This window comes from Sorex araneus, chromosome 1 (assembly GCF_027595985.1).
Source record: "Sorex araneus isolate mSorAra2 chromosome 1, mSorAra2.pri, whole genome shotgun sequence".
Classification (NCBI taxonomy): Eukaryota; Metazoa; Chordata; class Mammalia; order Eulipotyphla; family Soricidae; genus Sorex; species Sorex araneus.
The window spans coordinates 24,284,694-24,311,672 of record NC_073302.1 but is presented as its reverse complement, the minus strand read 5'-3'; the positions used below and the strand labels follow the sequence as shown (position 1 = coordinate 24,311,672).

General features: G+C 39.2%; 1 protein-coding gene across 1 annotated transcript in view; it reads right to left on the bottom strand.

The window, feature by feature from the left end:
* The window catches only part of SVEP1 (sushi, von Willebrand factor type A, EGF and pentraxin domain containing 1), a 215,440-nt gene that overhangs the window by 131,052 nt on the left and 57,409 nt on the right, over positions 1-26,979 (bottom strand). The window contains exons 4-5 of the mRNA XM_055140985.1: positions 10,337-10,495; positions 9,169-9,348 (exon numbers count right to left, since the gene is read on the bottom strand). Of these exons, the coding sequence (XP_054996960.1) occupies positions 9,169-9,348; positions 10,337-10,495 (339 nt within the window). The remainder of the gene's footprint in view (positions 1-9,168; positions 9,349-10,336; positions 10,496-26,979) is intronic.

Sequence of the window (26,979 nt, the reverse complement as noted above, 5' to 3'; positions counted from 1 at the left end):
TCTGGATTACCAACATCTTTCTTTCAGATGAAAGAAAAACAAATCCTAATGACGTTACATTGACATTGAGTCTTTGACAATAATGACTATAAACGATCCCTAATTCCCTTTTCCCAGCATCCATTCCCTTCCCCAGGGAATGATATATCTTCTTGTGCACCTGAGGGCATATGGGCTTCAGTTGGGCTTCAGTTCTCCTCAGCAGTGAAGCATTTAACTGGGGTTGGGGGCAGTGAGCTTGTACAGTGGGGACCTGCTTCTTTCTCTACATCTTGGGAACCACGAGCAAGAAGCCAGAATGGTTTTGTCTAAACACTGGGTTCTGGAGATGCCACGGTGCTTTCCTCCATTCTCCACATCACAGCAATGGAAGTAACACGTGGTGTCCAAGAATCCTTCATTTTCCTAGTTCTGCAACTCCTGACTCTCCGGATTCAACACCACATCAAAGAAACGACAAGAGGGTCAATGGCTGTTGTCTCTGCAGGTTTCCAAACAACATCTGTACTTGGAGTTTTGCTGGCAAAAGTCCCTCACCATCCAGCCCACCCAAATCCAATCATTTGTCTTAGAGTCCAACTCAATTAATCCAATCATGCTGTACATTGTTTATGACAATCTCTTAGAACTGATTCCCAGACTCCACAATTATCCTCATCTATCAGGGTCATCTCCCAACAGTTCTGATCTAAATCTAAAATACCTAATGAGTTGTCAGTAAATCCTCTTGGATCCTAAATTGCTTTTTTAAACTCCGCTTTTTTAAAATTAAAATAATTACATTAATGTTAACATTGTTTGCTCCTCTCTGTACTTTCTTAAGCTAATCAAGTTCTTTCTGTCTTTTATAGGTAGGGTCTGCAGGCAAAATATCTTTTCTGTTCATTATTGCCTTCTCAGATCATATTTCACTCCTTCCAAATCTCTAGCACTTTTGAATATCCACCATCCTTTTTTAATTGTCTGATGATAACTAGAATCCTTTTAATATTTTGGAGATTTTATTTGTCTTCTTTTTTTTTATCCCTCCCAACTAAAACATGCACAACCATAATTTTGTTATCTATGTTATCATACAGGATCCCTTTCTTCTCCTCCTTGGCTCTCTTTTACCTCCCATGATAATCTTCGCTTTCTCTTCTTTAATAATCAGGCCCTTCAGTTTCCCTTCCATTACCTTATCTATTATGACACAACATCAGCAACCATAAAAACATACTACTCCTTAATAACTTCCTATATTCCTGGATCACTCCCTCAGGTGCTTCAACTCCAATTATCTCTGTACCTTATTAGGTCCTTCTATCTATTGTTTGATCCTTTTAGAGAAAACTGCCTGTAACAAATTCCTATATTCTCTTTACTTATTTATTTCCAGTTGTAATTTAGACTTGTTTCAATTAAGATTTCCAATAAGGAGAAGGGAAGAGAGTAAAAAGGAAAAGAAAGGGGACAAATGAAGAGAGAAGAGAAGGTAAAGGTAGATGAAAGAGAGAAAGAGGTGGATAGAAGAAAAGGAAGAAGATAGAATACAGTGGGAAAGGGAGAAGTCAAAGTGTTGGGGAATGGTGGGTAGTTGCACCAATTCAAGTTAATACACCCTTTTGGTTAAATAATATATGATATACATTCTTGCCATAAAGTGATATGAATAAGAAATAAAATGAAATTCTGTTGAATATGCCAAAGGATGGATATACATACTTACTTAAGTAGAACACATATATAAATCAAGAATTGTACGGAAAATAAAATTAAACGTTCTGAAAGACAAAGTTCAGAGAACATGTCTGTAGCACTAATGGCCAAAGATATCAAAGCAATATCTATAGAGTTTTTTTTTGTTTTTTGTTTTTTGGCTTTTTGGGTCATACCCAGCAGTACTCAGGGGTTACTCTGTACTTGGGGATTACTCCTGGCAGTGCTTGGGGGATCATATGGAATGCTGGAAGTTAAACCTGGGTTTACATGTGCAAGGTAAACACCCTACCCTCTGTACTATCACTCCAGCCCTCTAGAGTTTTAACAAAATCTTTGGACTCAATAATTTCATTTAGACTCAGTTAAGATGTGTTCAAAATTATAGCATCAACAATTTTGTAAATCAGGCAAGAGCAATTCTTAAGTGCAGAGCCAGGAGTAACCCCTGAGCATTGCCGGATGTGACCCAAAAAGAAAAAAAAGCACAAACACACACAAAATCAATTTTGCAGATCGTGGTGCCTAAATTAAAAAAAATAGGAAACATTTGAAAAAATATATGTATTTTTTCATTCTTTTCTATATTTGATAATTTTCAAATCAAACATGTTTTTTTATGATGTTAAGCTTAACTTTAGTATAATAAGAAAAGAAGCTGGGGCAAAATACTTGGCACATCTTCAAGTGAAATAAATCACTGACAGAATTTATTCTAAAGGTATCTAAATTATATTAGATAATTTAGGCCGAGCACAAATATATATATATATTTAGGATTAAATATGTCTTTATTTTTCCTTTTTGGGTCACACCCAGCGATGCACAGGGGTTAGTCACTCCTGGCTCTGCGTTCGAAATTACTCCTGGCGGTGCTCAGGGGACCATATGGGATGCTGGGAATTGAACCAGGGTCAGCGGGTGCAAGGCAAACGCCCTACTCACTGTGCTATTGCTCCAGCCCAAGGATTAAGTATGTCTTAGGGAAAAATTAAAGAATCAGATTGAGGTACAATTTTAAGCCTAAATCTCTCAATCCCTAGTACAATTTGGACTACCAACTGCTAATAACAAATAGGTAAAAAATTCACATTTTAATTTTATTGAATATGTCCATCAAGTGCCTAGAAATATTTTGACATCTACATTTTGACTATTATTTAGTATATTTCTTATGTCTACCATAATGCCAAGTGCCAAGAGGGATCCCAAAGGGAATAATATAAGTTCCTATAATTAAGTTGCATAAACTCTGAAAACCTTATGAAACAAATTTTCAGTTTCAATAAACTACTGAAATCACATCAGCTTTCCAACTTGAGACAAAAATAAAAGACTATGCAACATCTCTTGAGAGTACAAATTGTAAAATAGAATTGGAGTCTCATACAGTTGCAAATTATACTGCTTCTCAAATGTTAGTTTTAATAAACATTCATTGTTCCTCTAGGAAAACAAAGCATATACAGTAATTCCTATTGAGTCCTTAGATATTTTATACTCCTTTTCAATCAAGAGCAACCAACACTTATGTTTTTTTTATAGAAACACATGTGTTTACTAGTTGCAACTTCAAAATATTTTTATTTTGACTGAAAAAAAATCCTACAACACGTGCTCATTAACTTAAATTAATAGCAATCCTTAAATAATTAGTCTTTTTTACAAAAAAAAAGCAATTCATTGTGTTTTAAGGATCAGTCTACTATCTGACAATGTGAGAATCTGCTCTGGTTTTCATTTAAAAAAAATTAGATCCCTCCCCCTCATGACTCTCCCCCTCGCTCCCTCAACCCCAAACACACTTCCTGTCAATTGCCAATCTGCAACAGTATCTGTACTGGAGAGAAAATAAATCTGATGTGAAATGAAGGACTCTTATTGTTTGCAACTCTTTCTGAAGAAACATACTATCACAGGATATAATTTACCATGATGTTGATGTTGTAGTCTAGCTAGCTATCATGGAAAAATCACAAAGAAAACAAAGGAATTTAGAAAGAACATCTAAGATAAAATTTTAAATGCGCCTAAGAGCTTTGAGGAGAGTGCACAGAGAGGATGAAACGCAAACCCAGCAAATATTAGTCAAAATTATAAACATTAATGAAATAATCCTAGAGAGAGGTGAATCCCTTCATACCTGTTGTATTTCAGAGTCTGAGATGGTCCTGCTGTATGGCACATCATCATAAAGAAACAGTAACAGCAACATACTGATTTACTGCCACAGATTTTAAGGAACATCTCAATTTTAGAGATGTTTAGTGGGATAGGGTACTTTTAGAATTAATGACACACATCTTATAGAATAATAAATTAAATATTTCAAATTATTATGAGTCAGAGGAAGGATCTGAACAAATATCAATCAGTATAATTTGATACACTGACAGTTCAGCTTTAGTGTTTAGGTTAGCTTTATACATCGACAAATTAGCTTTTGATGGATCTTAGGAAAATATACAGCTTTATAGCATCTCTCTTACTCTGATTAAGGTTATAAATCTATCAATAACTATTTTTATCATCAAATATAAATTCAAATAATATCAAAGGAAAAGCATGTTTTTTTTTTAAAAACTGTGACTGCACAATGTGATGTGAGACAATCAATGTATCTGTTCATGATCAATTACATGCATTTGTAAAAGTCAAGTTTTAGTCATTCACCAAGAGGCATATAACTAGAGGTAGAGAAAAAAAAGACACACTGTGTGCTCATAATAAACTCATCATCAATATAGCTATTCATCAAATGTATTTATCAATATGTGTATTTGTTGAGTCCAAATTTTCAGTCAATCACCAGAGGTACAGAACCAAGGATTGAGAGAAAAAAGGGATAAATTCTGTGATCATAATGAGTCCTACAGAAGTGATAGAAACCATAAGTTAGTTAATAGAAGTAAGTGTACTAATGACTCGTAATTTGGTTAGGCTGGGAAACACAAGATCAGAATCCCCTTATTATAAGACAGGTTAATGCTGGTTATAAGTAGAACTTGGGATGGATTTTGGTGGTCGGATGGAAGTGAAGCCATGGCCATTATAGTCACACTCTACTGGACAGATGCAGAAATGACCAGTGTATTCTAGCTTGTGTTTGCTTACCTTTATTCCAAATCCCAATTGTTGACCCTAAAGATCTAAAGTGGCCTCAGGCAGGATGCCAGTTTCTTAGTTTTAGGAACATGAAATTTGGCTAAATAGGGTCAAGTCTTATATATTCCCATGCCTTTCTCCTTTATGGTCCCTCTGCAATACCTCTACAAATGGGGTTTCTCAGACTAAGTTGGTAATGACTCCTCTGATGCACCAATCTATCTTTTGGGCCTTTCTTCCAAGGTGGTGAAAGGTGTGATTCCTCAAATGTACCTTTTATCCCGTGGATGGTGACTGGCTTTCCTGATTGACTTTGACTCAGGATTTAACAGGGAAGAGTAAAGGTCTATAGATGCACATAGAAAAGTTAAAGCTCATCCCATCCAGGATGAGGTTGGTGACCACAGAGGGTTCATTTTCAAGGACAAAGAGCAAAGCCAGAGTGAAAACCAATCAGGGCTGTGGAAACAACTTGCAAAGGCAGGTTTCCTCTGGCTGTGGCAATTTCCTGTGGTTCCAGTATAGGATGAGAGGCCCTGGCTGTGAATTATGGAGGGAATAAAGGAGGGGACTGGGATGAACCTAAAGAGATTGTCTTCCTGCATGCCTCAATATTCAGGAAGGTCAGTAAATAGAAAGGTAAAGGGAAATGGTTTTCAACCTCTGCCATGAAACATTTGGTAGAAAGCACAGAGTTCACACAGCCTTTATAGCAATATATCTCAGAGGAAAAGTTTTCTATGACTAATTTGTTTTCAGTAATGGGGTGTGGTTTATTTTTTTACCATTTGAGACTTTCTGTCTGAAAATATCTTCCCACATCAAAAGTAGCCTATCTGAGCTTATAAATCTAAAGTCTAATATATCTTCTTTCCCAGAATTCTATAAAAATACTCTTATATTCTAATACTTGGAATGACCCAAAAAACTGTAATATTTGGAATGACCAATAAGGGACTCAAGGCTAGTCTGATTCTCTTTCCTTTGTAGATTTATTTTTATGCATAAAACAGACATAATTTTCTATTTTTCCATTTCATTGAGATTTGTTCCAGACATGGATCTGTTGTTAATATTTATTTTCTGGCACTCAGAAGGTGATTTTAAACTGAATATCAAAGATTTTTGTTGTGTATGTTTTTAAGATTCAGCTTGGAGATATTCTTTGATCTTCTAACCGGGCTTCTCCTCACTCCATACTGTCTGAATTCCTATCATGGAAAGAGTCTATTTCCTGTGACAGTTCTCATGTCCCTTTATAGTTCATAACTTTTTTATCTTTAAAATTTTTCTCTATCTCAGAAGAACTTCCCGAGTTGATTTTCAATTTTTTTAAATTGGGCATTTAACTGTGTCTATCCGTGGTGTAAGCATTCTTTCATTTCCATAAGAAATCTTTTTACTCTAAGAATTCTCCCATTTCTTGGAATCTTGATCTCACGGGTGCAATATAATTGTCTTCCAATCTCAGGGATTTCATTTTCCTTTCCATTTTCCAGGTCTTCTTGATTCTCTTCCTCTTCCTTGCCTTTTTTGTAGATAGACATGAGAATATGGGTGGGGACTCAATTTCGGCAGAGTCACATCTGTGTTCAGAATTGGTGGTTGATAAATTAAAAACACTGGATGTATCCTGAGGTTTGCATTTGGTCTGGAGTTGTGAATTAGGTGAATTTCCCCTTTGGGAGGAGGAGCCAAGCGAAGTGCCCAGGACAGAATTCCTAATCCCACTGGTGTGTTGGGTGATTTGTGGGGGGTCTAAGAGCTTCCAAATCCTCATGAAAGAATATTGTCAACAGATGACTAAAGGATATTGGGGCAGCTAAGTTTACCAGACTTAGTTTAAAAAAATCAGAAAATCCAGTTACATTTGAATCTAAAAAAATCAGCAAGTAAGTTTTGGCATAAGTAGGACCTAAATCTTGCATGGCACAACCTATACTGAAAAAATTATTTGATGTGGCTGGAGAATATAAGGCACTTGCCTTGTCTGTGGCTGACTTGGCTTTGGTCCCCAGCATATCATATGATCCCCCCAGCCCACGAGGAGCCTGTCCCTGAGAGAAGAGACAAGAGTAACCTGAACACTGCCAGATAAGAGGTATCCCCCAACCCCATAAGTATTATTTGGTGGGCTGGAGAGATAGCATAACCAGTGAAGACACCTGACTTGCATGAAGCCAACCCATTTTCGATCTTTGATCTTTGGCATCACATACAGTGGTGATCCTTGAGCACAGAGCAAAGAGTAAGTCCTGAGCATGATAGGGTGTGACCCCAAGATATTTGTTGTTTATTTAAAATTCCTATTTATCTGGGGGCTGTGTATTTAATCTCTAAGGGGCATATATATACATATATATATACATATATATATAAATTCACCTAATTCACAACTCCAGACCAAATATATATATATGTATATATATATGTATATATATATATATATATATATATAGTGAGAAGGCCTTTGATTCTATTGAGACTGAAGCAGTCATCGAAGCCCGAGCCAAACAGGGTGTTCAAACTCAATACATTAGGACCCTCCATGAGCTGTGTTACGAATTTACCAGCAGGATCTCACCATTCTACAAGGAAGTGATCATTGACGTAAAGAGAGGGGTTTGGCAGGGTGACACCATTTCACCGAAACTCTTAAGTGCCACCCTCGAGAGCATCATGTGACCACTGGAATGGGAAGGCATGGGAGTGAAGATAGACAGTCGGCAACTACACCACCTCAGCTTCGCTGATGACATGGTTCTCATAACACCAAATATCAGCCAAAGGTTGGACTGCAGCTGAGTCTCACGAAGACAATGTTCATGAGAAATGGACTACTTCCTCGTGTTCCATTTGCCCTCAAAGGAATGAACATCTCTGAATGCAGCAGTTACTTGTACCTAGGCCAAGAAATCAACATGACAAAGGACCTGGCACCTGAACTGCGCAGGAGGAAGAGAGTGGAATGGACCGCCTTCAAGAGCATCAAAGAAGTGGTTAAAAGGATGAAGAACCTCTGACTCCAGGCACATCTTTTCAACTCCACCATTCTTCCTGCACTAACATATGCCTCAAACATATGCCTCAGAGACCTGGGCCCTATGAAAACAGTATGAGAATGCTATTCGGGTATCTCAAAGAGGAATTGAAAGAGCTATGCTTGGAGTATCACGTTTCACCCAAGTGAGAGAAGGAATCCAGAGTTTCGACTTCCTTGCCAATCAAGAATCAGGGACGCTGTCTCATTTGTCAAAAGGTGTCGAAAATCAGATGGACCGGACACACAATGTTATTTAGAGATGACTTCTGGACTAGAGCTGTTACTGACTGGATTCCACGGGACATCAAAAGACAGAAGGGCTGCCCATCTACGAGACAGTCAGACTTCTTCATCAAGACCCTGAATGAATGGTTTGAGGCTCTTCGTGTTCCTAGAGTGAGCAGACGCCATTGGGCTACACTAGCACACAACAGGGACGAATGAAGATATTACTGGCGCCTGCTCAAATGAATCGATGAGCAATGCAAAGATAAGTGATGACAAGTGATACAAGTGATATATATATATATAATGGAGTATATATATAAAACCGTGATATATATATAATGGAGTATATATATACATATATGTGTATATATATATGTATATAAAACTCCATTAAGAAGCTTCATGGGAAGGCACTTGGTCTTATTCCCCTTTTACCTTTTATTGGAGAGCTTTCTCGTCTAACTTTACTGTGAAACCTTGATCAATCCATTTTTGCCTGTGCAACAGTTGTCAGAATGAGAGTAAGTCCCAAAGGAGCAAGAGAGGAAGTGAACTGGAGTACCATTTTGGTTGATGTTCCTGTTTCTGATGTTGGAGGTACTGCCGTCATTTCTATCTTGCTTTAGTGAATGACACTTTCTGAAGCAAGCTTTCTATTCCAAGTGAGGACTCAAGGTTTAAAAGCCAGCTTACTGCTCCTACCACAGGATACAGAAGTGTTCCCTAACTCCAGCAATCACAGTTGGCATCAAAGCCCTCACCCCTGCCCCTCACTCCTGCTTTGACCATTCCAAAACTTTCCCAGGCATCCTATCTTGGCCGCTTGAAGTCTGAGGTTAGGGGTAACCTGTCCTTTCACTTCCCAGGCAGGCCCTTCTTTTGCTAGTTCCCAGAAGGAACATACAGGGCATAGTTTATCCTGATGTGGTCAATTGGTCAATTGCACTTAGCAGTTTTGACCTTAAACTTCCTATGATTTTTTCTCTTCCTGTGGTCTGTGGTCTATGAAATCAAAAGAAACAAAGAACTTAACTGACCCATTAGAATCAAGAAAATCAAGCAAAATAATCAGTGTGAATTGGCAGTTTGCATACCTTTGCAGAAGCTTTCCGAACTGGACCACAAACCATTTGGTTGACACAGGAGGATGCTGCTTCCCACGAGGTCAAACCCAGGGTGACACCGGACCCCACAGGCTGCATTGAAGTGGTTGTTGCAAATGTTTTGGATAAAGTAACCATTTTCAGGAGGTCTCAGAGCAGGGCAGTGGACAACTAAAATTCACAGAAACAAAATGAAAAGGCAAAGTCAGCCTTTGTCTCTAAGCATCCTCCCTTTGCTGCTGTTAATGTTTTAGAAGACAATTGATAGAAACACCTACGTTACCAAGAAAATTCCCGTTTACTGCATTTGAATTTCTAAGTGTAGATCAGAAAGAAGAACCCTTATATAAGACTCCTATTGCATATTCCCTTTCAATTAAAATTTAGAATTATATCTATTTTTTAATTTAGAAAAATATTAACTTTGGTGTTTATGTTGATATACCATTTTTTTCCTCTTGACCTTCATAAGTAATGAGTTATTTTCCTTATTAATTAAGATGGTGCAAAGTACAGAAAAGGCCAGCAAAGCATGTCTACTCTAAATCTCAGACCCACAGTTTCTTGTATCCATTACAGGCTAACCAAGTACTTTAATTTATTTATTTATATTTTGAATTTTGGGCCATATCCAGCTATGTACAAGGCTAACTCCTGGCTCTGCACCCAGGGATCACTTCTGGCGAGTTTAGGAGACTAAATGAGTTTCCAGGGATTAAACCCAGATAAGTCACATGCATGGCAAGCACCTATCTCTCCAATCCCCAAACTTAATTGTTTTTAGTAAAGAATATCAAGATATTTTATTTAAAAATAGAGTTTTGGATTAATTTAATGATTTATCAACACCCCAAACAACTTTGTTTATTTTGAAAATCCCTTATGAAATTTGAGTCACCTTTTTTTCTTACATTCATTTTAGATTTTTTTTCTAAGTACTATATCTTTCTGGTTTTCTAGTTGTGTGTTGTTTCCTTGGGCCTTATATCCTCTTTCTTTGGAGCAATCTAGGAGTGTGTTGATAAATAATACTATGCAATTAAAGCAAATCATTCCACCCCATAGTAATAGATAAAGGAATATTGAAGCACACTCAAAGTGAATTGGATGGAGCACTAGTACCATTTCCCTCAAAGAGATCAGCTCCCCTCCTTCCTACCTTCACAGGTCTGGCCCGATGCCCGATAGCCCTCTTTGCAGACACAGTCGTCCAAGGATGTGCTCCCAGGGGGAGAGGTGTGATTTTCATCAGGACACGGAAGGCAAGTGCTGATTCCTCCTGGTGAACCTTCAGGTTTGAATGTTCCTGGAGGACAAGCTGTGGGCAGACAGAGAATAAGTTAAGCCAGGGAAATTCTTTCATGTGGTCTACCATGGAACAAGGAACAATATCTTGGAAACTAAGGTGGGGCGAAATCCAAACAATAGCTTTTTCGGGGAAATAACAGTGTAACTCAAGAAAGGACATGAATCAAGGTTTTCAAATTTTATTTTGGTTGTGGTGGTGGTGGTGGTTGGGAGGCAGGTTGGGCCACACCTGGTTATACTTGGGGTCAGTGTCAGCTCAATGTTTAGGGGTCTCTCCAGGTAGAGCCTGGGATTAAACAAGGGTCCACTGCATGCAAGATAAGTGCTTTAATTCTATATTACCTATCCTGCTCCCATGGTTTTTATGGATTTTGATTTTTAGAGTAGGGGAGTTAGTGATTTCCTCTTCACATTATGAAGTGGCCCTTTATATCCCACAATTAGTGACTATGAGAACATTGCAAAGTGAGATGTGCACATTTGCAGGAAAACTCAAAATAGCAACAGGTTTAAGGACTGATAGGAATCACCTATACTCAACATATTAATATCATCATCATTATCATCATCATCATCATCATCATTCCATTGACAGTCGATTTTCTTGAGCGGCCTCAGTATCATCTCCATTCGTCCTAGCCCTGAGATTTTAGAAGCTTCTCTTTACTCGTCCTTCCCAACAGTGATGCTTTGGAAGCTCTTTCAGCGTCAGGGGAATGAGACCCATCATTGATACTGGTTTTGGCATATGAATACGCCACGTGGAGCTTGCCAGGCTCTCTCATTCGGGCAGGAAACTCTTGGTAGCTTGCCAGGTTCTCCGAGAGGGAGAACTAGGCTATCAGATGTTGCTTTCGGGAGATTGGTTTTATAGTCTCTGGATGTTGGCCATTGATGGGATTACATGGCACTGGGGGCAGTTTGTGGGTGTGACCACTTAGCTACTTGGAAATGGAGGATCTGGGCAGAAGAGGCCCAGTCCTCATCTGAGCAGGCCTTGGAGATCTCAGCCCTGGGTCCCACACACCTGGGTTTCTCTGTCGGTTCCTTCATGCGTGAGGCTCATCTGAATGTGTGGAGAGGGGCCTTGAGCATGGCTGTGGCTAGGCTCAGGAGGTCTTTGGCTGCCAGGGCTGTGCTTGGGGCAGGGAGGGAAACTCAACCCACACTCTCTGAGGGGCCCCAGTGAATACAGCCAGGCTCGGGGGCAAAAAGCCAGTAACAATGATGGGTCTTATTCCCCTGACCCTGAAAGAGCCTCCAATGTGGCACCGTTGGGAAGGACAAGTAAAGAGAGGCTGCTAAAATCTCAGGGCTAGGATGAATGGAGATGTTACTGAGACCACTAAGGGCTGAAGCAATAGTTCAGCAGCACTTGCCCTGCACATGACTGACCTGGGTTTGATCTCTGGTTTCTATGGTCCTCCAGAGCACTGCTAGGAGTGAGCCCTGGACAGAGAGCCAGAAGTAAGCCCTTAGTACTGCCAGGTGTGGCCCCAAACCAAATGAACAAAACCCTGGATGAACTAGGTGATAACACTACAGTTCCTCACATGCCCCCATGGAACTCCTCTCCTGGTTCTCAGCAGGGTAGCCCCAGCACAGTCTGGGCTGAGCATAGTAGCTGCAGCTCTTTGAAACAACACTTGACCCTGAGCTTCTTCCCAAAGCACCCACACAGGGTGACGGAAAGGCAAGGGCTCCAGATAAAGAACCCATGGGTGGCTTTGAAACAACAACAACAAAAAAAGGTCATGAGGGGCTGGACCAATAGCACAGTGGGTAGGGCGTTTGCCTTGCACGCGGCCGACCCGGGTTCGATTCCCAGCATCCCATATGGTCCCCTGAGCACTGCCAGGAGTAGTTACTGGGTGCAGAGCCAGGAGTAACCCCTGTGTATCTCTGGGTGTGACCCAAAAAGCAAAAAAAAATTTTAAAAAAAGGTCATGAGAGGAAGACAGAAAGACTTGGAACTACATGTATTCTAGGAACACACTAAGTCTGTAGCTACACAGGGAACAACTTCCTTTGAAAGAAGCCCATGGGGGTGCAGCAAAGTCTACACCTCAGGAAAGAAAGAACACAGTCACTTCTAAGAAGGCAGGAACATGGTATGGCTGAAACCCAATCATGAATGACTTTATAACTGTGTGTGTTTAGGGGGTGCATAATTGAACTTAGGGGAAAAGAATTAGAAGACAGGAGAAGCTGGGGCATAATTTTGCCATGAAGCTTGGCCAATGCCTGGACACACAACTGGGAAGACACTGAAAACTCAGAGCTTCTTCCTGAGGAGTAAAGGCTTCAGAAAACCCAGAATCAGGCATCCCAGCATTTAGAACCTTGAACCCTAGAGAGCCCCTGAAACATCTAGCTTTGTAAACCACTAGGCTTTCATTTATGAAACATAAAAAACTCCCTCTCTTCCTGATTCATTTCACTTAGCATGATACTCTCCATGTCTATCCATTTATAAGCAAATTTCATGACTTCATCTCTCATAACAGCTGCATTAACCCAAACATAAAAGCATGTAACTATCTCACGGTGATTCAATAAAATAAATAAAAACAAAAGCCAAAAAACATAAAAAAAATCTCTTGAGAGCTGATAAATGGCACTCGGGGTAGAGTGCTCCAACTCACCTGTCCCAGGTCCCTGATCAGGTAGACTAAACAATGGTTTTTAACTTTGTTACACCCATGGACCAGTGCAAGTAGGAGGAATATTTCATCAACATTCAAGGCAGGAATAAAACCCATTGTGTATATAGCAAAGATACTTATATATCAGTACTAGTACTATTACTCCATGGTAATTTATAGTATTGCTACCCTATGGTCCAGGCTTACTCTATGTGAAGTGTCAATACCTCTTCCAGGGACTGACAGGAAATTTCAGCAGATGGACACAGGCCCTCAGACCAAGGGTGAAAAACCACTGCTTAAGATGGAATAGACTCTTTGCATGTATGACTGGTGGGGCAGGCATTTTATTTATTATATACACTTCAGGAGCCTACAGGAACATGGTAGGGCAAACTGGAGGGTTCTACCTCCCTCTGTGCCTGGTCAAGTTCATTTCTTCCTTCCCTCCTTCCATTTTTGAAATTCTACATTTCTTTCCCTTCCAGGACTTTATCTTCTCCTTCCTGCAGGTGCCATCTTTACCCTCCCCCACCTCAGCCTGGTCACAGCCTGCAGGCGCCATGGTATTCTTCCTCTGCCATGCTCCAGATTCCATACTGCAGGATCTCTCAGAAGGGAACTCTCACACACACTGGAGAAGGGAACTCTTACACACACTGGTGATTTGTTTTTTAAGTCTTATGCCCTATTTTTTTTTTTTGTCTGCTTCCATCTGGAAGACACCGACATCTGGCTCTAGTGGCCAGTGTTTCTGGGTCCCACAGGACTACAACTAACACAGAGGGTGCTGACAGGCTACCTCTCTCAGGGAACTGCACAGGCTGCATCTGGAAACACCCCCGAAGTCATTCTGCGAGAGAGGAGGTGGCCGTGTATGGGAGGGAACTTGGGGACATTGGGGAAAGGAAGTTGACACTGGTGGTGGGACTGATGTTGGCATACTAAATGCCTGAAATCCTGTTATTGACAGTTTTGTAAATCACAGTGTCTAAACAAAACTTTTTTTGTTTTGTTTGTGGGCCACTTCCAGCAGTGCATAGGGTTTACTCCTGGTTCTGTGTTCAGGAATCACTCCTAGAAGGCTCAGGGGGCTATACTCACTGCTGGGCAAATGCTCTACCTGCTATACTATCTCTCAGCCACTATATTTTTTTTAGGCCTACTTGCTTCTCCTGGAGCCTGGGGCAGCCTTCTGGCTTGAAACATCTTCAAGGAGCAAAGGCTGGTGGACACCATCTTTATGCTCTTCCTAGTGCTCATTCACATTTTCATGCCTATCCTATAAATTTGTCATATGAATGAGAAAAAGCTTAGAGAGTTTTGATGACTAAAGATATACGGTTAGTCAGGAAGAGTTAGGAATTTTTAAGAATATTTCTTTGGTACTTACTTAACATTTATTTATTGCATTTTTGATGATTAAACATCCCAGGTTACATTAATCTTATTCTTAATTAGCAAGTCAAATATTTTTAAATGGTAACACACTCTTCCTTTTCCTGTTGTTATTTGTGTAAGGTCTATTTCTGGGTAGATAAGCTTTGGACTTGTTTGTTTACTTTTTACTTTTTTTAAGGAAACATATCGGCTTTCTCTCTCTCTCTCTCTCTCTCTCTCTCTCTCTCTCCTCTCTCTCTCTCTCTCTCTCTCTCTCTCTCTCTCTCTCTCCCCTTTTGCATTTTGGGTCATACATGATGATGCTGAGGAGTTACTCTTGGCTTTGCACTCAGGAATTACCTGTGACATTGCTTGGGGAGTCATATGGGATGCAGGGGATCAAACCGAGGTCGGCCACATGCAAGGTCTTACCCACCGTACTATCACTCTGGCTCCCATTGCTTAGTTATTTAAAGACAGGCTTTATTTCTTAAGAGCAGTTTTAGATTTAAAACAAAACTGAGAGGAAGGTTTGAACTAGAATTTTGAAGCAAATTTTTAGATATTATTTGTGCTATCTTTTGGATAATATACTAAACTGTATACTGTATATAATGATCATTGCTAGACAAAATTTCTAATAAAATTATTAAAAATAAGCATGTATATTCAATTTTTTAAATATTTAAAAACAAAAGATTCTGTTTTCCCATAACATATAGTAGAAAATTTTAGAGCTGGATAGATTTCAACTATTTTAAGAGAGAAAGCCTAAAAACAGCTATGGATATGACATAAAAATAAATTTTAGCATAAAAAGGAACATTATAATATATAATTCTGGTCAAATATGGAATTATTATTGACTTATTTATACTAAATATTTATTTCTATGAAAACTTCTGTAAATATTTGCACAGATCTTCAAGAAGAAAGACAACATGATCTCCATTAGATAGGACTCAACAGCTGTAGTAGAAAAGGATTAATATAAACATGAAAAAGATGATATAAATTGTAACTGGAAAATTAAGATTGGAGACAGTAAAAAAATAAATTTCAGAAAAAAATATTTGACAGACCTAGGAAAATAATTATTAATGTAGAATAGTAATATACTCTTTCCTTTAAATTTTAGGCCAAAAGAAGAAAAGAAAGAAACAACTCATCGGGTTCTGGGCAAAATTAATAAACAGTGATTTATATCCAGGATAAAATTAAGTATGAAAAGAAAAGTAGAAAAGAAAAAGAAGATACTTATGAATGTGAAACTCAAATTTATATTTCATTTATCCCACATAAAAACATAAAAATGCCAAGGGGAAAAATACAGATATACAAAAACATATTATGAAACTCAAATTCTATAAATGGGCAAGTTATTGATAAATGTGCAGTAAAACATTCTAGAATGTATATAAGGTTTCTGAAAATAATGATGTATTTCACTGAATGAAAAATCAAAGAACTTGGGTATAGGGAAAAGGGTATTTACTAAACTGCCTGACATTAATATACTAGTAGAATATAAAGATACTGCTAATGTCATATTAAAATGATTGTGAACCAAATATCAAATAAAGTCTTTCATATAAAGAAACATATATCAGATGACTAGCCTTCCTCTTCCACTGCTCACTGTTATCAGTGTAGACTCAGATGGTATACTGGGGACCACTGACAACAGTATAACATATATAAACAAATATATATATATATATATATATATAATCAGTATCATCCCGTTGATCGTCAAATTTCTTGAGCAGTCTCAGTAACGTCTCCATTCATCCTAGCCCTGAGATTTTAGAAGCCTCATTGGAGGCTCTTTCAGGGTCAGGGGAATGAGACCCAGCATTGTTACTGGTTTTTGGCATATGAATACACCACGGGGAGTTTGTGAGGCTCTCCCATGTGGGCAGAAAACTCTATAGCCTGCTGGTTCTCTCAGAGGGAGAAGTAGGCTATAAGATCACGCCTACTATGTATATATACTATATATATAGTCTATATGTACTATATAGACTATAGTTTAAGGAAGAAGATGGTGATCTTTGCATATAAAGATTTAAAATGTAAAACCTGAAGACAAATGAAAAAAATTAAGAAGATAAATTTCTCATTTTTTCATATATATATATCAATGTAATAAAATTAAAGAAAACACATAGGTTCAAGCTTGAGCATTAAAAATTGCATATAACTGGGGTGAGAAGGAGAGAGAGCTCAATGGACTGTTCTGCATTCAGGAGGCCTGAGTTTCAGCCAGGCACCATATGGTCCTCTCAACACCACAGGAAGTGACCCTCAAGCACCAAGCTGGGAGTAGCCACTGAGTGGTGTGACCCCACACGCACAAAACAAATACACAAAAAGACTGTGTAACCTCCAAATCAGTGGAAGGGACAAAAGCAGATAGAAAAACATAGGCAAGCAACAGAAAGAACAAGAAAGAATTAAAACTCAAGGAGCATGAACTAAGATCATAGAACATAACAAATGGGTTGGTTATCATAGAAATATCAGAGTAACTCTATTATAGAAACCTACAAGTCAGACACACAGGTTAAAAAGAATTGAATGTACAAAGACATGTGGAACGTTCCAAAAGTTGTCATGACATAGACAGAACAATGTCCCACTCAATTTTCTCAACAACATCAGAGATTATTGTACTTCTTCAATAGGTTTGTTGTGCCAGGTAGATGCTCTGTAAATGGTTTCCCTTTCTTCCCTCTTCCTATCTTCCATTTAGCTTCCACTTCTCTGTATGTTTTCCTTTTCTCTGAGTCTTTAGTATCCCCCAGACCTCTCTTTCTCAAAGTTTCTTCAACTTCCTCACCTAGATTTCATTGCCTTCATTTCTTTGCACATGGTCCTTGCTCCAGCCTGGGACACCTAGCATGATCATTATTTGCACCAACTGCTCTCTTGTCTCTTTCTCAGTGGATACCATGCTCTTGTAAGAGTCTTTCAATGATCTGACTCAGTCAACACTCATCCCCCAAAGTTCTGTTGGAAGGTAAAGTGGGGGGTAGGTTAGTCGAAGCAAAGACTAGAGTCAGGGACAATGAAAGGAGCCTAGAGTTTAGGGTTAAGACCACTGAGGTCCAATAGCTTTTCCACTAACTAGTCACAAGGTGCCTGGCAAGTGATTTTCTTCTCTTTTCTACAAATAACAAAATTACAACTAATACTAGCTATGACCTTCTAATACTAATATTTGATGATCTTAAAAAATTGTCTGAAGAGACAAATCTTTCATACTAGCGTCAGATTCTGTCTATATTTTGTAATTTTATAGATTTTATAATTTGTTTTTTAAAAATAATATTACATAAAAAGGTACCAGTCTTACAATACTACTTTCCAAAACCTTTTGAGTAATCAAGAGTTTACAACATTGGAGAGCAGTGTTTGGGATAAAAATATCTCAAAGTACATTTGGAAATGCATTGTGAAATTCATAAGGATAATGGAAAACAGACTTTAGTAAAACTATTTCAAGGCATTGCACAATTCTAGTGGGAGAGGTGTAATCAACTTTTTTGACTCCTAAGGGGGAAAATTCTCTATATAAAACTAAGGAAAAGTTGAAAAGATGAACTAAAACTGTGGTTTGAACAAACTTTATAAGTTTGGGTAAAAGGCTAGAGCATATATATTTCTTTTTAAAAAGTGATGTTTCCTTCCTGAAAATGTACCAAATATTATCTCTTAGTTGCTCTTCTTGTTATTGTTAGAATAAGTACTTACTCTTTTCAGAAACATTTTGGCAGTGATCAGCTACTATTACTGGAAGTGTGATTCTTCAAGTTATCATGTTGTGCTAACATTAGAGTTTTCCTCAGCTGATAGTATAATTTTTTGACAGAAGTAAATTAAAACATCAACCAGTTTAGAATTTATAAACACAAAAAGACCTCCATTCTCCCCAATCTAGTTTAACCACTAAGTAACTTTTCCTTAGATGATGATTTTAGTTCACATTAATGACATATATTTACAATAAGTTATACTTTAAAAATTCTTTTATCTTGTTGTTTTGTCTGGGGCCATACCTGGCAATGCTCAGGGGTTATTTCTGGCTCTGTACTCAGGAATGACTCCCGGGGTTGCTCGAGGGACTAAATGGGATGCCTGGAATTGAACCCGGGTCAGCTGCATGCAAGGTAAAGTACTTGCTGTACTATCACTCCTGTCCCAATTCTTTTTTTTTTTCTAGAGTGTAACAAGTTTATTGGGGAAGTAAAGGGAGGAAAGGATAAGGGTAGATTAAAATACATTCTAAAGAGAAAACAAGGGCTTCTCCAGAGCAGAAAAAGGCTAAAATTAATTCTTATAAAAATCTCAATAGATATTAAGAGTTTTTTGTTTCCTTTTTTTGGTAATTCATCTTCTAAGGTTAATGAATTCCTTTGTTTGTTTTGGGGCCACATTGGCTATGTATAGGGCTTATCCCTGGTTCTGTACTACCACTCCTGGCTGTATTCAGTGTGGGTAAGGGGAGAGGGGGGAGTAGGGATTCCTGTGGAATGCTGGGATCAAACCTAGGGTTGGCCACAAGTAGAGTCCTACCAACTGTACTATGGTTCATGCCTCAATTAATTCTTTTAAAGATCATTTTAGGGCCATTGTATGCGCTGCTTTCAGTTGTGCTTTACACAACTCCAAGGGTACTAATTCATGTTGATTAGAATGCTACCTAAGAGTTAAAAGCAACACAAAACCCCTCATTTCCACCCTATTTAGGAAGGTATACCCAAAGATTTTAAGCCCAAGAACAAGGCTGTTTTATAGCATTATGCTTTTCAGTTTTCTGGATCTGATCTTAGTAAGGAATATGTTCCTTTAAATTGTTGTGTGAAGACAATTGCTGCCATGTTCATGACCAAAACCAGTGCTTGAGATGAGCCACATCCCGAAAAACTCAGGTATGTGGGTTTGGTGACTGAAATCTCCAGACTTCCAAGGGGTCACCCTACACCAGGCTGAGTCGTCAAGGGCATCCTGGAGGTGGATGAGTGAGCCCAGCACCTGCCCACACAGAGCCCCGATAGCCAAAAAGTTCTACACTCCACAATCTTCACCATGCTCACGGCCAGACCCCACTGCTCGGGACAAGCCTCCTCCAGAAGTTATTCTGTTGAAAAACTCGAGTATGCGGGTTTTGTGACTGAAATCTCCAGGCTTTCAAGGAGTCAGGGATAGACTACCTCCCTCCATCTCCCCGTGCTCCTGGATGCCTCAGCACTCACACCCATGAACTGCCTCTGACGCCAAGTAAGCTCACTAACCAGGCATGAACTAGAGGCTCAAAAATAAATCTCAGTAAGTCTCAAAGTATATCAACAAGTTGTAGAAATGCTTCTGGACCCTGTGCCAGGCTGAGTCGTATGTGGCATGCAAAGTTACCATATAGTTAAAAATTTAACTCCAGCTCTATCACCCTATTCAAAATTTTGGAATTCCTGGAACTCTACATCAACTTTACATCACTGATAAACCAGGAGTAGCACATTAGATGGCATGTAAAGCAGAAGTCAACCAATCTCGATTAACAAAATATAAATACACAAGTTTTAACCTGTAACAACCTGTTAGTAATCTCTTATTCAAGAGCTTAATGGCACCGTGGTGAGATAGAACAATCTTTCCACATTTTTTGATCATTTTTAGAGAATTATTTATAACTAGCAATATAAAATAAATTATCCAAGGCCTGCTGCAGGACAGGCTTGAGGGATGGCTGGGAAAACTGAAAATAATGGTGGTGGAACGGTGCAATGGTAGTGGAATTGGAGTTGGAATATTAAACGTAATAAATCATCATGAGCAACTGTATCACTGTATCACTGTTATCCCATTGTTCATCGATTTGCTTGAGCAGGCGCCAGTAATGTCTCCATTCGTCCCGGCCCTGAGATTTTAGCAACTTCTCCTTACTCATCTTTCCAAATGAATGAGCCGTATTGGAGGCTCTTTCAGGGTCAGGGGAATGAGACCCGTTAGTGTTACTGTATATGGCATATTGAATACGCCATGGGGAGCTTGCCAGGCTCTGCTGTAGCTATACCTACCCAAAATAATCTTCCCAAGGAACTTTTATTTGGGGGGCAGGGTGGGGGGGTGGGAGGAGGAGAGAGTGCTCAGGTGGTGCTCAGGACTTTGGGGGCTTTCAGAGCATGTCCAGGCTGGCCAACACGGAGATCTGTGCCTTTTCTCGACTCCTTGCCCTTTGCACCTCTTCCATCAGGCTGTCCCCGAGTGAGATCCACAGTCATATATGGGGGTCTCATGAGTAAATGGGTTTCCTGTGTTTTCCGTTTGAGCAAATTCATCTGACCTCAGGAAGAGGAAGTGAGAGCCTCTGACGGGAGTCTCCTGTCCGGAAGCATAACCCGAGCTTGAGGTGAGCACCTCAGACCAGAAGGTTCCAGGAAACACCGGTTCTGGTCAAGTTGTGAGCAGCACAGGGGAGATTCAGGTTTGCGACTGGCTGCGCTGCTGGAGACGGAGCACTCGCACAACCCGATTCCGTCTCTAGGCAGAGCTGCCACACTGCACAGAACTGAGCTGACCTTGGGGACAGCCCGCTGGCATCTGGTAACTGCCTGCTGGTCTAGTGATGCCTCCACACACACTGAAACTGGGTTCAGGAATCCCGCACAAATCCTGATATTAAAGAGAGTGAGTGACCATATCATTAAGTTCAGAAGATGTTTCTGTTTTGACTCCTGTCATACTATTCCCAGTATCTTCTGGAGGGTGGGGGAGGGGCTTGATTTAGGGCTAAAGGCAGTGGAGCTCAGGGGTTACCCCCAACTCAGGGCTCAGGGGGTTGGTCCGAGTGCAGCGGTGTTTACAATTAATTGATTACAGCCAGCTACAGAGCAACTTTATAAAATATATAAATATAAAAAATTAACATGAACATTTAGAAAAAAACAATAAATGCATCTTATTCATTACCAGTTTGTGCTAATGGTTTCCATATAATTTTGTCTGCAGCCCTATCCTGAGCTTTAAAATAGTAGTATATAAATCAGTGTGTGGGGTTGCAGAGAGAGAAAAGTGGGCAGGATGCTGGCCTTACATGTAGCCAGCCTGATTTGATTCCCAGAAGCTTATAGGGCCCCCTGACCCCTGCCAGGAATGATCCTTGGCTCTGTTTTCAGAGTTCATTGTTTTGAGGTGAGCAAAAAACCATTTGATGCTGGGGATGGAACGCAGTCCCCCTGCATGCAAAATATGTGCTCAGACCATTGAGATGTCCATTCAGTTCCAAGTCCAAGTTCTTTAACATGGTTTAAGACTCTCCTTCTCCACCCTCATATACACATAGAGTCTGTTCCTGTTTATTTTTCTCCTGGTGGTCATCTTTCCTCGCATTTGTGTCTAGTAGTAGTGATCTTTTCCAGTTCATATACTGTTGTGCTTCCACTCTCCTCTGGTCCTACTCCTGCTCTTTTTTCTTTTCTTTTCTTTTTTTTTCTATTCTACCAAGAGTTTCTTGCCCACAGGGCAGAGCCTGGCAAGCTACTCGTGGCATATTTGATATGCCAAAAACAGTAACAACGAGTCTCACAAAGAAGATGTTACTGGTGCCCGCTTGAGCAAATCGATGAGCAACAGGATGACAGTGATGATGATGACATTGTTGGGCAATGGCAACAAGCACAAAAAAATAAAAAATTGTGTGACGATTTTGAGCATGTTGCCCGAGGTGAGATGACTGTCTTAGAGAGGGACCAACTGCCCAAGAAAAGAACCAATTTTTCCCACACCGTATTTGTTTTCAAAAACACAAGACAAGCCCTCAGGCATGCATACAGGAATTTTCTATTTATTAGACAGCCAAGACACTCTTTTCATTAATGAATTAGATAAGGAGAATTTAACTGCCCGCATTCTGCACAACTGAACCTGAGTAAAAGGAATTTGCAGCCTGCCAAACACTCCTGAGACTGGTTAAGCTCATTTGGCCAGAGCACAAACTAGTTGGACAAAATTGTGAATTTGAGCCCTGTGTGATGCCAGAGCAGCAAATGGCACTGCCACTGCAGGATACTCTGAGGAGCAGATGAGCACATGTCCAAACAGGAGGCTACTGATAGATAAGGACACATTTACCCAAAATAAAATTAAATAAAAAATGAGAGTCCGCAAAAGAACTGTACCCAAAGAGAATATGTCAGCAAAGTAATTCTCTTGTGTCAATAATTAATATGTATTCACACACATATACATATACTCGTACATAAAAACAACCTGGTTGAGTACATGATACTTAGGCACAGTTCATTTCATTGACAACAATATTCTGAATTTTCATAAGGGGTTTCCTGTCTAGGTGAGAAACATACGATTATCCTGAGTTTTAAAAATTGTAATTTTGTGGGAAAGGACTTTTGGGAGAGGCTTCTAGAATTTTTTAGGATTACCTAAACCATTAGCCTATTCCAATAAAAATACTCCCCCAAATCACTAAAGAAATGGTGTTTTTGAATCTGAACAAATATAACAAGAATCTGAACAAGTCTAATGTAAAAAACGCATGCCCTGAAGCTGCACCAGTGGCCTCACATAAGGCACAGAGGATCATCAAAGAGGTAGTATTCTTAAAGGGGAAAAAGGAGACCACCATCGACCAAGCCCATGTAGAATCCTTCCTTGAAGCATACGGGGGTCACTGAGAGTGAACTGGAGGGACCCACTTCCATACTACTACAGCAACATGAAGAAACAGCGCAGATCCCTACCACGAGGAGTGGATGAAGAAAGGAGCCCTGAAGCCTCAACTGGGAATACCCACAAACACAATCTCTTCAATAAAGAATTCAGAGATGAAATGTTGAGGATGTTCAATGAGCTCAAAGAAATGGTGGAACATGAATCCAGCAAATTAAAGGAAGTCATGAAAGAAACAGTGAAACGGACAGTCAACAAAATACAGGAAGAAATGAGAGCAGAACTAAGAAACCTACAACCAGAAGTGTCACTAAAAAAGGATTCAGTAGATGAAATTAAAAACTCAGTGGGCACCCTCAACAGAATGACAACAGCTGAAGAGAGAATCAGTGAGTTTGAAGATGAGCTGCCGAAAGCATACAGGAAACAACTGGGAAAAGACCTCAAAATAGCATTCAGGTGATTAAGAGACCTAGGGTATGAATTCAAGAGGAACAACATAAGAATCATCGGAGTACCATAAGGACAGGGAGGCAACCCCAATGAAGTAGCAACAGCTAAAGATATCATTACTGAGATGTTTCCAGATCTGGAGAATGCAGGCATCCAGATCCAAGAAGCCTGAAGAGTACCATCTAAAAGAGACCCTAATAAAAAGACTCCAAGACATAGAATAATCAGAACGACAAATACCACACATACTGCAAGCAGCAAGGTCAAAGAAAGAAATCACATACGATGGAGCATACCTTAGATTTACAGCAAACTTATCAAAGGAAAGCATCTGAGGCCAAAGACAATCAAGAATATTTCCTCCAGCTAAACTCTCACTCAAACCTGAAGGAGTGATACACTATTTCATGGATAAACAACAGCTCAGGAACTTCATAGACTCAAAACCAACCTTAAAAGGACTAAAGGGGCTACTGTAGACAAGACAACCCCCTACAAGCACAACAAACCTCGACAGGAAGATGGCACAAAACCCCACGGCAATAATCTCTCTCAATGTCAGTGGTCTGAATGCACCGTTAAGAGACACAGAGTAGCAAAATGGATTTAAAAACTGAACCCAACATTCTTCTGCCTACAAGAAACACATCTGAATAGTCAGAAGCAAATACAGACTCAAAGTCAAAGGATGTAAAACATTCCTTCACGCAAACAACTCCCTCAAAAAAGCCTGGGTGGCCATTCTAGTAACTGACAACATAGATTTCAGGAAGATTAGAAGGGACAGCAAAAGCCATTTTTTAATAATCAAGGGATACATACATCAGGAAGAAATCACACTCCTAAACGTATACACACCCAATGAGGAGTCAGCAAAATACTTAAAACAACTAATACACCTCAAGGAGGACATTGGTAGCAACACACTAATAGTCGGTGACTCAACACTGCCCTTGCCCTATCACCTCTTGATAGATCAACAAGGCTAAATCTCATCAAGGAAGTACAGGCTTTGGAGAAAGAAATAGAGAGAGAGGGATAATAGGTGTATGCAGGGCTTTTCATCCCCCCCAAAGCTGAATACATATTCTTTTCCAGTGCACATGGAATATTTTCCAAGATAGATCATGTGCTGGGCAACAAAACATACCTCAATAGAATCAGGAATATAGAAATTGTATCAACAATCTTTTCAGACCATGATGCACTGAAATTAGAAGTTGATCACATACAGAAATGGAGAATCATATCAAAACTTGGAAATTAAACAACTCAATGTTGAATGAGTGGGTCAGAGAGGAAATCAAGGAAGAAATCAAAAGATTCCTGGAAACAAATGAGAATGAAGACACAAGCTACCAGAACTTGTGGGACATAGCTAAAGCAGAGTTAAGGGGAAAATTTATAGTTCTGTAAGCATTTCTCAGGAAGGAAGAAAGGGCCTACATAAATAACTTAACATCACAGCTTAAGAACTTAGAAAATGACCAACAAAAGGAGCCAAAACCAGGTAAGAGAAAAGAAAATAAAACTTAAAGCAGAAATTAATGACATGGAAACCCAAAAACAATCCAAAAGATCAATGAAACCAAGAGTTGTTTCTTTGAGAAAATAAAGAAGAATGATAAACCACTAGCAAGAGTCACAAAGAAAGAGAGAGAACCCTAATAAACTGAATCAGAAATAAAAAGGGGGACATCACAACAGAAACCAAAGAAATTCAAAAGATCATCAAAGATTACTTTGAAAACCTGTATGTCATGAAACAAGAGAACCTAGAAGAAATGAATAAATGGATGAATCCCCCTGGATTCCTATAACCTCCCAAGGCTCAGCCAAGAAGATCTGGAATATCTGACTAGACCTATCGCTATCAAGGAAATTGAAACAGTAATCAAAAGTCTTCCCCAAAACAAAAGCCCAGGTCCAGATGGATTCACTAGCGAATTCTTCCAAACATTTTAAGAGAACCTATTGCCAGTCCTTTTCAAGTTTTTCCAAGAAATTTAAGAAACAGAAACACTCCCAAACAGTTTCTATGAAGCATATATCACCCTAATATCAAGAGTAGATAGAGACACCACAAAAAAATAAATAGAATTACTGGCCAATATCACTGATGAACATGGATACAATGATCCTCAACAAAATATTAGCAAATAGAATTCAATGACTCATCAAAAAGACCATGACCAAGTGGGATTTATCCCAGGGATGCAAGGATGGTTTAACATTCACAAATAAATCAATATAATCCATCATATCAATAAAAGAAAATATAAAAACCATATGACCATATCAATAGACACAGAGAAGGCATTTGACAAGATACAGTACCTATTTATGATGAAAACTCTCAGCAAAATGGGAATTGGAATTGAAGGAACTTTCCTCAACATAGTAAAAGCCATCTACCACAAGCCGATGGCAAGCATTATTCTCAAGGGGGAAAAACTAGAAGCTTTTCTTCTAAGATCAGGAAAAAGGCAAGGAGACCCGCTCTCGCACTTCTATTCAACATAGTACTGGAAGTTCTTGCCATAGCAGTAAGGCAAGAAAAAAGATATTAAGGGCATCCAGATAAGAAAGGAGGAAATCAATTTCTCACTATTTGCAGAAGATATGATACTATACTTAGAGAACCTTAAATCCTTTGCCAAGAAGCTCCTAGAAATAATAGACTTGTATAGTAAAGTCACAGGCTATAGAATCAATACCCCAAAGTTCAAGTATTTTCTATATGCAAATAATGAGAGAGAAGAAAGTGATATGAAAAAACAATCGTTCATAGTCATGCTTCAGAAAACATATACCTCAGAATCAGCTTACCTAAGGAGGTAAAGGACCTGTACAAAAGAAAAATACAAAACTCTACTTCAAATAAAAGAAGACACAAGGAAATGGAAACACATCCCCTGCTCATGGATTGGAAGAATCAACATTGTCAAAATGGCAATATTCCCCAAAGCATTATACAGATTCACTGTGATCCCTGTAAGGATACCCATTACATTCTTCAAAGAAATTAATCAAACACTCCTGAAATTCATATGGAACAATAAATCACCATGAATACCTAGAGAAATTTGTGGGAAAAGAAAGATGGGAGGCATAATCTTCCTCAACTTCAAACTGTACTTCAAGGGGTAATAATTAAAACCGCATAGTATTGGAAGAAAGACAGATCTGCAGATCAGTGAAATAGGGTTGAATATCCCTACATATACTCTCGAATGCATGATCATCTAATCTTTGATAAGGGATCAAGAAATATAAAGTGGAGCAAGGAAAGCCTCTTTGACAAATGGTGCTGGCAAAACTGGAA